This window comes from Centroberyx affinis, unplaced genomic scaffold, assembly GCF_046629955.1.
Source record: "Centroberyx affinis isolate AG114_WGS23_722 - 3 ecotype Tasmania unplaced genomic scaffold, CSIRO-AGI_Caff_v1 ptg003041l_1, whole genome shotgun sequence".
Classification (NCBI taxonomy): Eukaryota; Metazoa; Chordata; class Actinopteri; order Beryciformes; family Berycidae; genus Centroberyx; species Centroberyx affinis.
In genome coordinates, this window is record NW_027281131.1 from 124564 (window position 1) to 136473 (window position 11910).

Here is an 11910-nt window from a genome sequence, read left to right on the forward strand (position 1 = left end):
AATTTGGCTTTCTGAAACCTGCAGACACACTGTGTACAGACGTGCAGTATATTAGTATACATACTGGATATAAACGCACAGAGATATTAGCCATATTTGCAAGTGTTGCTTGACTGCTGCTAAAATTATGATTCAGTCTATATGACGTAAATATTGGGACAATATAGTGGAGTGTAAACCCATCTAATATCCACCTATTTGTTTGCAGAATAGAGTTAACCCAACTTTTTAACAATTTTTCTGACATAAATTGATCATAAGTAGTGTCAAACTGATTTAAATTAAACGAAGAGAGGGTCTTTTTAGGGGAAAGGTCACAAATTACCGTTTTTCTGAAAGTAGAATTGATTTTAATTTATATTGCTGATTGTTTGCCTTTTGATAATAGTTTATTTTTTATTTACCACTACCTCACTTACTAGGGCTAAATGAACACATTACATTATATGATGTCATTTAGCAGACTCTTTTGTCCAAAGCAACAGCAGTACATTTGGTCAACAGTAGTCAAACCGACCGTATATATCACAGTCTTCGTCAGCTAAGCCTTCTTTTTTTCTTTTAAAGAACATAATTTCTCTACAGGGATCAGTTAAGATTATAAAAAATATTAAAAGTATTGTTATTATTATTATTATTTGGGGTCAACAGGGTCAGGAATCCCCGATGCAATTACGCAGCGTGGCCGGCAGATGTCACGCTCACCCTTCATCCAATCAAAAAACAACGCCGGGCGAGTTGGGGGGGAAGACATGACGTCATTGTTGGGGCATTTTCCAAGATGGCGCTGAGCTGTGGCCGGAGTGCCGCTGCAGCCAGCTAACGTTGAGGGATTTAATTAATCTAACGACCGGTTGATTCGCAAGAAGAAAGACTTTGGGGTTTGAAAAGACTTGTTGTTTTTTAGATCCCAGAAATGGAGAAGATATATTCGGCGAATGTTAGGTAACCTGGAAGTGTCCCCGGCTAAAATGGTAGCCCCCTTCCTCAAAGAACAACAAAACCTGCTGCTGCTGCTGCTGCTGCTGGCCGACCGGGCAGGATTCACTGCAGGATTTTATGCCCGGGGCTGAGGCTCGCTTGGCGGACTGAATGGTCATGGAAACGCCGGAGGAGAACGGAGGCTCGTTTCCCGTCGACGTGAACGAAAACGAAGAAGGAGAAGAAGGACGAGGAGGAGGAGAAGCGAGTCACAAATCTTACATCGCACTCAAAGACCGCAGCGTACTAGCCGGTGTCGGCGGGGGTCGACAGGCGGGGAAGGGTCATATTTACGTGACCAGCAATGGCAGGAATGTAAACAGAGACGCCTCGGTACAACCGCCGCCCCCACCGCCGGCAGCCCCGGAGTACGAGAAGGAGATAATGTTGGATTTGGTTGCGGCGGAGAAGTGCCTCCCCGTCCGCCTGAACGACAGCTGTGTAATTTCGGGGGTTTGCAACGACCACAGCGGCCTGAACGGATTCACTGAGTCACTCGGTCGGGAGGAGCGGATGATGGTCGGGTTGGACCGTGGAGAAGAAGGAGGAGGAGGAGGAAAAGAAGAAGGGGGAGGAGGAGGAGGGCTAGCCGGGACCACAGCCGTTTCCTGCCCAGCTGTGCTCCGGGATCGGGTTTCAGCAGAGACAGGCCGACAGATACGACGGTACCGTGCGGGGGAGAGCGACGGGGAAACCCCGGATTCCGACGACGTTATCCCGGGAGAAGAGACGACGGTTGGCGGCGCAGACACCGACCACAGCCGGACCTCTCTCCCCCTTGGTCAGCTGTCATGCACGGGGAAGCACCAGCCGAACTGCACTTGCACGGTGGCTTTCTCGGATTCAGATCTAAAAATGCCCAACGGGGACATCGACAGCCCGGGATTCGGCGGTCCCGATGCGGATATCACGTACTGTAAACAGACCGAGGTGTTTTCCAGCCAGCTGCCAGGCCAGAGACTCGGTTTCTGCGACGTGGATTGTGAGGAAGTGAAAATCGCAAACGGTGGTTTGCACATCGTGAACACCGCCAGAGCAACATGTGACCGGCGGCCCGAGTCGGATTATTTCTCCGAGAACACACCGGACCTTCATGCCGACCGGGAGGCAACACAAGAAAACGGACCCGGGTCGGGTTTGTGTGCGAGAAGCCAAAGCGACGACAGCGGGGGTTTGGCCTCTGAGTGCCCCGGGGAGGATGCACCAGCTGCGGCCGAACTCCCTCACTCCTCCCTCGCTCCTCCCGCCCAGGCCAAGGACTCTTCCAGCCCGGGATCAAGTGCCAAACCCCCCTCGCCTTGCCCGTCGACCTTGTCCAACCTCACCGGGGACAGCCAGCCGACTGAACCCAGCACCAGAGAGGACGAGGAGGAGGAGGAATACCGGGACTTCAGTTTACCCGCTAGGCCGCAGACTCTGAGGACTAACTCGAACATCGCGGTTTCTTCCCTCAGCTGCGATGCCACCCCGCTGTCCCCCGATGATGAGGACGGGGGCTTTTATTTTGGGGACGAGGGGTACGAGGAGGAGTTCCGGAACGCTCTGGAAGCGGGTCGCAGGCAGAGCGCCCCGGACAAGCTGCCGGACCTGACCGGGCAGACCGACACCTCGGACCCCAAGCTGATGCCAAAGAGGTTCGGCATCGCTGATTTCTTCACCAGGTAAAGGATTTTGGGTCAATGAAATGGACACACACACTCTCTCTCTCTCTCTCTGTTTCTCTCTCTCTCTCTCTCTCTCTCTCACACACACACACACACACACACACACACACACACACACACACACACACACATGCACACAGAGAGGGGTGGGTGGTGGATGATACCCCCTTGTCAACATAAAGCAAGTGACGTAGTGCAGAAGTACAAAAAGGTGAGTATACCATTAAACCACCAGCATAAACAAAAATACACTCTCAGAACCTGCCTTTCCCCTAAAAAGGCCCTGTCCTCACGCACCTTACATCACTTTGAACCTACTTTCTCTAATTCTGTATATTGTGAATTTACATCATGAAGATTTATGTGAGCCTAAAAGGAGTTTAGAGTGCAGGTGTGTTTACTTTCCACTCCATCCCTGCTGCAGAATACTGTATATGTGAAGCATCAAGGGCAGAAAACTAACTTTCTTGTCCGGTGTGGTTTAAAGTGGTTGGAAGTCTGCAGCCGCTTTTTCCACAATTTTACCAGCATACCAGGGTTTTTAGAAGAGAGTAGGATTTCAAATGATGGGTGGTTACCTGCCAAAGCGTCTGGCAGAGTAAATTAATTTGCCAACCACAGCCAAAACGACATTTGGCTTATAAGTGGCTGCTTTTTTAGGAAACAGACTACTTATTCACCCTCTGTTTATAAAATATCAAACAGATGCACACACTAACTAACTAACTATTTAGTCGGTGTTGGGTCTATCTGACGAGGAAGAGACAAGGAAAGGCATATTTGGAGGAGAAAGCGATGATGATATGTTCACTATTTTTGCAGCATATCAATCACTAATTTCCATATATACTTAAGTGTAATCAGGATTTTGTTTGGAGAGAGGTCAGAGGTCAGGGGCGGGCAGGAGCAGCACCCTCCGAAACAAGTTTTGGGGGTTCGGTGTCTCGTTCAAGGACACGTTGGACAGGGATGGGACATGTTTGCTGTTGCAGAGTTTGAACCTGTGACCTTCTGGTTACAGGATGATGGTCTCTATGACTGCCATGTGTCTGTTTTTGTGATTAAAAAGAGAGAAGCGATGGAGAGAGAGAGAGAGAGAGATGTTACTAGCAAGTGTTTCAATGAGTGATGGAGGGAAAGAAAAGACATGGGGAGGGACAGAGATGTTAGCAAAGCAGCGGGGATTTCCTATTCAATTTGAAGGCGTCTTTAAACCTAAACAGAGGGCAAGCTTGCTAGAAATAGAAATACAGTCGGATGCGTCATCACGTACAAAATGTGTGTATACCGGCTGCGGCTTTGTGTTGTTCTTTTATTTACACGTCCGTGCCAGTCGGAGCGCTTAAAGTTTAGAGAGGGAACTGGAAATAGCAGTGACAAAAACTAGTCAAATTCTTCATACCAGCTGCCAATGTGTGACCGTCTACAATTGGTCAAAAAATATCCACGGCCGTTGTGAAAGAGCGACAAAGGCGGCTGAGGGGAATCAGGCGATTTCAAAGTCTTGGAAAGATTTTAGTTTAGAAGAACTGACCACGAGATTTTAGCACAGGGATGGAAATATAGGCAATGAACCGGAAAAAGTAAACGGAGATGCTTTCCCACAAGGCAACGCAACCGGTCACGTGATATTTATATCGACCAATAACAGGCGAACATGCAGTGGCGGCTGGTGTGTGAAGACTCGGACCAGTTCGGCCAGCAAGCCTGTTCACACTGCAGAATGTGAAGCTTCACAAATGCGTCCTTTTGTCTGTAAACCTGCTGAAATTTGTTTCTGCGTACCATGGGCTTCAATCTGTTTCTGTGATTAGAGAGAGAGAGAGAGAGAGATAGATAGATAGATAGATAGATAGACAAACCTGTAGAAATTTGTTTCTGCCGCAAGTATACCATGGGCTTCAGTCTGTGTCTGTGATGAGAGAGAGAGAGAAAGAGACAGATAGATAGATAGGGAGTGAGACAGAGAGAGAGAGAGATAGATAGAGAGAGAGAGAGAGAGAGAGAGAGAGAGAGAGATAGATAGATAGACAGATAAACCTGCCAAAATTTGTTTCCGCTGCAAGTATACCATGGGCTTCAGTCTGTTTCTGTGATTAGAGAGAGAGGGAGAGATGGAGAGAAGGAGAGACAGAGGGAGAGAGAGAGATATAGATAGCTAGATAGAGAGACAGAGAGATAGATAGAGAGACAGAGAGATAGATAGATAGAAAGAGAGACAGAGAGGGGGAGGGAGGGAAAGATAGATAGATAGACAGAGAGATAGAAAGAGACGGAGAGAGAGACAGAGATAGATAGACAGATAGACAGACAAACCTGCTGAAATTTGTTCCACCGCAAGTATACCATGGGCCTCGGTCTGTTTCTGTGATTAGAGAGAGAGGGAGAGAGAGGGAGAGAGAGACAGAGATAGATAGATAGTAGGGCTGCGCGATATATCGTTTCAGCATCGTCATGGCGATGTGCGCATGTGCAATAGTCACACCGCAGGACGTGCGATGTCAAGGCAAATAAACTCAAACCAAGTCACGCTACAACTTTTTTGCTGCTTGATACAAAAGGAAAACTCACACGGTTCTCGTTTTCCATGACTAATCTACAAGAGAAGTCTGTCTGATATAACATAATTTACTCTGATTTAAGGGTTTGTTATGAGAGTAGCGTATGTTATCTTTCCAGCTTTCGCGGCTCCGAACCGTAGTTGGGAAGCCTCTGGTGTTGTGCTAGCCTATTTTAGCTTAGCCTGGATCGTAGCCGGTAACAAGCTTTTTACTAAAGAGTCCGGACCAACTCTGCAGTGGAGAACTGGCACTTTATTTCGTACAGCAGCGAACATAATGCACGGCCTCTCGGTGACGTTCTAAGCTCTTTTCCCGCTAACTATGGTAACTTTACTTAGCATCCTGAAGCTCACTCTGGCTCGTAATATATATCGCAGAAAAAAAAAATATTGCAATGTCAGTTTTTTTCCAATATTGTGCAGCCCTAATAGATAGATAGAAAGAGAGACAGAGAGAGAGAGAGAGAGAGAGGTACAGAGAGGGATTCTGGGTGAATTCCATATTCAGTGTCTGTTTCTGTGATTAGAGAGAGATATCGAGAGATCAAGAAGGATGTTAGCCGGACGATTTCCCCGTTTGACATGTATCTGTTACTATAGAGAGAGATGGAGCCGTAGTCCAAGCTCAGATAATAGCCTGCATGTTAATCACGCTCCAGTTATTGGTCCAGTAAGTGATACAGCAGGGCTCAGTGAGCATCGACTCGCTGCAGCCTGTTTCCCGAGGGTTTAGCCCACATCCACTACTAGACTCTCTTCTCTTGTTTCTATTTCTGGAGCTCCAGCCATACCATAAGGCCCATTCAACACGCCGCTTTAACCTTCCATACTGCTGTCATGATACAGCAGTGTTGTGACTGTCGGCCTGTCAGGCGTGAAGAGGGATGACGTGTCTCTGTTGTTGTCGTGTGAAAAGCTCGCAACTATTTTTTTTGGCGATGTTCATCTCAGTTGAAGGATCACATGGTTCCTCTTATCTGTGGGTTGAGGACATTTTTCCAACCCCCTTGGGCTTATGAAATTCTTTTAAAAACCCCACTGGGATAGTGTCAAATATGCATCGTCATCAAGATAAAAACAAGGCTGTTTTTTTTAGTTCCTGAAAAATTGACAGAAAAATCAGATGGTGATGATGTTGGACTGCTGTCTGCGTTATAGTCTGGTGAATCAGACCAGGATCCAGGAAACAAAGACCTTAACATCTGAACAAATTCATTGGACTTGCAGAACTGGTATTGATATGGGGGATAAAGTGAGAAAATCTAAGCCTCATAAATCATAAAGTTCAGAGAGGCAGCACAAATGTGACTTTTTATTTTTGCACGTCTGGTAGGAGTCGGATAGTTTTTCTGAAAGTCTGAACTGCAAAAAAAACAAAAAAACAAAACGTACGCAATCCGATCTTTTTCAGATCAGATTTAAACCACATTCTTAAGTGGTTTGAAATACAGGTCAAATTGCCTCCCTGCAATAAACATGCAGACTTGAATGAGCACTCCAGTCTTACTTCCTTGTAATCAGTGGTTCTCAACCTAGGGGTCGGGACTCCCCAGGGGGTCATGAAATGATTTGGGGGTTTTGTGAGATGATTTATGGTATAGGAAAAAAACTGGGCTATTTCTACTATACAAATTTATTATCAGGTCTATTTTTTTCTTTTTTTTCTTGTGAAATGCTGAATAGTTGGACATATATTTGGGACTCTGAGTCTTACTCTGACCACTTGAATGTTATTTTTGACGTCACAAGTTAAAACACAAAGAACAGAAAACAACAAACATGAAAGAAAGCCAGAAAGAGAATACCGACAAAATGCATTCTGCACCGAACCATAAGATAAGATAAGATAAGATAAGATAAGATAAGATAAGATAAGATAGTACTTTATTGATCCCCTTGGGGAAATTCAGGAAAATTGCCATCATAACAGCTATGACAGTCAATGCCATAATGACATCAAATGATTATACTCTCTAAACACATAAATCCGATCTGGTCTCCTGTAAATTACAATGGAACCAGTCAGCCTTAAAAGGTCAGATTTGAAAAACAAATTGGATTTGCTGAATGCAGCCGAGGTAACCTGAAAAACCAGTTGTCAAAAGTGTCTGTAGAGCCACGTCAGTTAACTGGATAGTGGTGAATTTGTGAGGCAGGGCTGCTTTTCAGTCTGTCGGCTTGTTGGTAATCATAGATGTTGAGATTTTGCACAGAAACATCATATTTTCCACATCAGGTTCATTCACTTCGCCACAGAAACCAGTCAGGGAAGCTTTACAGAGAGTTTACCAGTGGTTAGGAGTGACATGCCGCCATGTTGGAAAACCAAGACTGGAAGTAACTAATTACATTTACTCCTGTTACTGTAACTGAGTAGCTTTTGTACTTTTTTGAGTATTTTTTCAAGTCAGTAATTCGACAGTACATTTTTACTGAAGTTTTGTCCTTCAGTCCATTTTAAATCCATCCATCACAGAACAGATTGTGTGTCTCTCCGTCAGCAACAGAAACTGGATCAACGTAAACTGACAAACTGTGGATCCATTCACAGTGAGAAGAGGAATCTGACTTTACTTTGTTTCTGCACTTTATTTTCTCATTTCTAATGTTTCCAGTGAAAAGAATCTAGTGTGAACTCTGTCCTCTCTCCTTTTAGAATCACATGGAAAAGATCACAGCTGACCATGTTCTCTGTTCTAAAGAGGAACTCAGGAACTTTCACTCTGAGGACATTTTAAATCACACACTTTTTACTTTTACTTCAGTAGATTTCTACACCAATGCTTTTATTCCTACTTAAGTAAAATATCAGTAAAGTAACAGTACTTCTACTGGAGTAGGACACTCGAGTACTCTGACAACAGTAAAGACAGCAGTGTTATCGCCTCTTCGTCCCTGACAAAACAACAGATTCTGTCCAGGCACGGAGAGTCCGAGGTGTGAGGAGATCAGGGAGGAAGAGGTGATGAAGCGACTGTCTTCCCTTCTGTTGTCATTCCTCAAACATGGCGGCCTGACCTTGATAACCACTGGGAACCGCTCTGCAGTCACTCTGTAGAGGATTTAGAGGAAGCCTTATGAATGAAATGCAAAGGATTGTGGGATGCATAGCAACCACTGACAATACCTTGTTATACCGTAAAACTTTAATTAATAGCCGAGTCCCAATTAAACGCAGAGTCCCTTTTACTGGTCGGGTGTGGCTACACGTTTTGACAAATAAAGGCCGGTCTCAATTAGAAGCCGGTTGCCATTGACGCTGCGAAGCAGTTTATTTATTTTTTTACTTGCATTCAAACGTTAGTCACATTTGCTGATCGCCATGGTGGCACAGAGAAAAAAGTACAACCTGAAATTCAAGCTGTCAGTTGGCAAATTTGCTGAACAAAACTCAGGAGAAGCAGCAGCAACTGGTATTTTGATACGGGGCTCTCTCTCTCTCTCTGTGTCTCTCTCTCTGTCTCTCTCTCTCTGTGTCTCTCTCTCTCTGTCTCTCTCTCTGTGTCTCTCTCTCTCTGTCTCTCTCTCTCTCTCTCTCTCTCTCTGTCTCTCTCTGTCTCTCTCTCTCTGTCTCTCTCTCTCTCTCTCTCTGTCTCTCTCTCTCTGTCTCTCTCTCTCTCTCTCTCTCTCTCTCTGGTTGGCCTAGATGCGCCGTCTCTCGGAGCGAGATCAAATTCATGATTCGTTATTGATATGTTATTCGATAGCCTAATTTTTATACAAGTAATATTCATACTGGTTTAAATAAACAATTTCATTTTTTTCAATTTGAATCATTGGTTTCAGTTCCACCATTTTCCTTCATGATTGTAATTGGGGTTTTTTCTACCCAGTTCTATTATGTGCCTGGCAGGCATTCAAGGTCTTTCATTAGAATTCACATCTAAACAGTAGTGCTGGTTCCAGTCAAAACCAGCCCAGTACCAGTGCTGTTTCCACTGTGTGGGGATGCACCGGTGCTGGTGCTGGATATCCGGCCCAGACTGGGCTAACACAAGGTTCAGGTATCACAGAATTTCTCCAATACTCAAATCTGATACCAGGAACCTTGTGTATCCTGTCAGAAATCAGTGCAAAACAAACCAGGTTGTTTGCGAGGTGGAGATCAAAGTGTGGCTGGCGGCCCGGGGGCAGACAGGCTGACTAATAACTGGAAGGTTGTTTGTTCAACCTTCAGAAGCTGCAGGGGGGGGGGATATTCAGGCTGGGAGCCTCTGTCTGCAGGCTGCCTGGATTCTTCACATCCACAGTGCACATCTCTCCACATCCAGACCCAACAACGTGACTGAAGGAAGCTCCGTAATAAAAGAGAATTCACTTTACATTTTACATTCTGGTCTGTGGAAGGAGGTCATGGTTTCACCCCGATTGTTACCAAGACACCTCAAGGTTTCTTCCATTTTTTTCCTAGCAAGGTTTTCTTGGAAGTTTTTCCTTGTATGCACTGAGGGTCTAAGGCTGTGTAGGATAGGTAGGCTGTCATGTCTTGGCAAAATCTGCTTTTGTGCATCTTGTGCTTTTCCTGATTTGTTGAAATTCATTGTAGGATAAACCCCACAAGTTGCTTTAAGATGAGCAAATAGTGATGTCCTAAAAATGCGAAGCGAAGAAATGGATCGGAGAGAGTTAGGCAGGCTATTCCAATCAGATGGGGCTTTGAATTTAAAGGCCCGACGCCCAATTTCTTTCTGTCCTATATCATTCTGTTGAATGGTTGATTGTTTATCAGTCAGATATAGTAAGCTCTTTCTCTGTAAGCTCCTTTGAGACATGCATGTGATAAAAGAGCTATCATAATAAACAAACTTTAACTTAAGCAACGGACGGATTTGGCTGAAATTTGGCGACAGTTAGCCCTGGACCCAGGGATCAGTTGATTAGATTTTAATGATGATCTGGCTCTGGGATTTCCACCATTAGACAAAATCCATTTTTAGCCGTAGCTGTTGTGCTGCGTTCCTGTGCTGGCAGGAAAGTCCGACATCCGGGACTTCCAAGTTGCTTTCATATGCTATTTTGTCTGAAAATTAAACCCGGAAGACAGAGGGTTGCAGCTTTGACAGTTGAGCTCTACTAAATGCCTTCTACTTTAGCTGATGCTTTCATCCAGAGTGACTTACAATGAGGGCAACAGCAGAGTAAGATTCAATTACATGTTCTCCAACATTACAAACAATGAATAGCGCAGGAAGTGCCAGCATCAGTCAGAGCCATAGCGCCCTGACAGCATTCCTGTGAAAGACATACAAGGAAAACGATTAAAGTAAGAGTTAAGTAGAGTGGGGCAAAGCATTTTCTTGTTTGATGACAGCAATAAAGAAGTCTGAGAGAGAACAATACAATACTATGCAGACGGATCGTTTTTTTCCCCTCTTTTGATTACTTAAGCGGTTAGTGTTGTCTGACCGGCAGATATTTGAGTATTGCTGTCGGTTTTGGGGGGTTTAAATCCTCGTCTGTGTGTCGGGTCTTGTTTTGGTTTGGACCCGGGCCTCGGCAGCTGGACCGAATGTCACGCCGTCTCAGAGGAAATCCAGACAGACGGACACAGGAACGCCGAGGAGAAAACAGACTGCTGTGATACCTCGGTACAGGCTGTCGGTGTGTCTGTGGGGGACGGCAGGATCAGGGTAGAGAGAGTCCATCCATGCAAAACAAAAACGCACTATTGAAATGTCATCATATCGATTTGGAAAGTCTATGTTCGTAACATGACATAACAGCATCACATAGCCCAGTGATTCTCAACCTTTTTCAAATCAAGAACCCCTAATTTACTCTACATTAGAGCCACAGACCCCCATTTGATGAGATTTTGTCTCTCTGACCCAAATCTGAGAATATTTTTATTGTTAGATATGATTTTGTCCAGAATCCCTTGACTGTATTGTAGGTAGAAAGATAACAGAGAAACTATGATCAAAATAGTCATTCTTCTACATTCTCTAATTGTGTTCACTTCTTGTAAATGAAATACTGGTGAAGTTTAATAATTCATCAATTTGCTGGGGACCCCCTGAAACCCCCTCAAGGACCCCTGGTGGTCCCCGGACCCCACGTTGAGAACCACTGACATAGCCTCCTAGCACTGCTAGTGTTGCCACAATATCAATTTAGACTCAATACTAATGCTAAGTTTAATATCTAAAAATTGGATACTACTATGATGCCACTTCAAACAAGAGAAACCATCAGGCAGTGTGTTTCCAATGAGCTGACTTTTCCACATGGGTTTTGATGTTGGTTAGGTGTCGGTCTTTGTCGTCTCTGTAAGGGAAACGGTTCCATATTTGGCTCCTGGCACCAGTTTTGTCAACCGACCAGTTTTTGGACTGTTTGATGCTGCTGAATGTTTTCAGCTGTTTGACTGCTGCAGTCCGCTGTCAGGAGCCAGACTGACGCTCGGCCCCTTCCAGTCCTCTTCCTCCTGCTTTTAGCTATTCCATTTAATGCATGTTCCACAGTCTGGAGGTGACGCTAAAATTCAGCTTGTGAAACACATTTGGTGAATTAGTAGCCAAGGTTTGTAAAATTCAGTATTCAATGCAGTGTTATGCAGCGGTGTTGTAGCAGTATGGAAGCTTCAGTTAACATAACAACACTCTAACATAACTTAGCTTATCATAGCTTAGCATTAGGGCTGGACGATAATTCAATATTATTGTTTATCGTCTTTCAGTGGGATTATATTGTGATGGTATGGTG

General features: G+C 44.8%; 1 protein-coding gene across 1 annotated transcript; it reads left to right on the forward strand.

Moving 5' to 3' along the window:
• The first annotated feature begins 919 nt into the window (after positions 1-919).
• LOC139659203 (uncharacterized) lies at positions 920-2646 on the forward strand. The gene has a single exon (XM_071537416.1). It carries the CDS (start codon positions 1093-1095, stop codon positions 2644-2646), a length of 1554 nt encoding a protein of 517 aa, XP_071393517.1. The 5' UTR covers positions 920-1092.
• The last annotated feature ends 9264 nt before the right edge of the window (positions 2647-11910 follow it).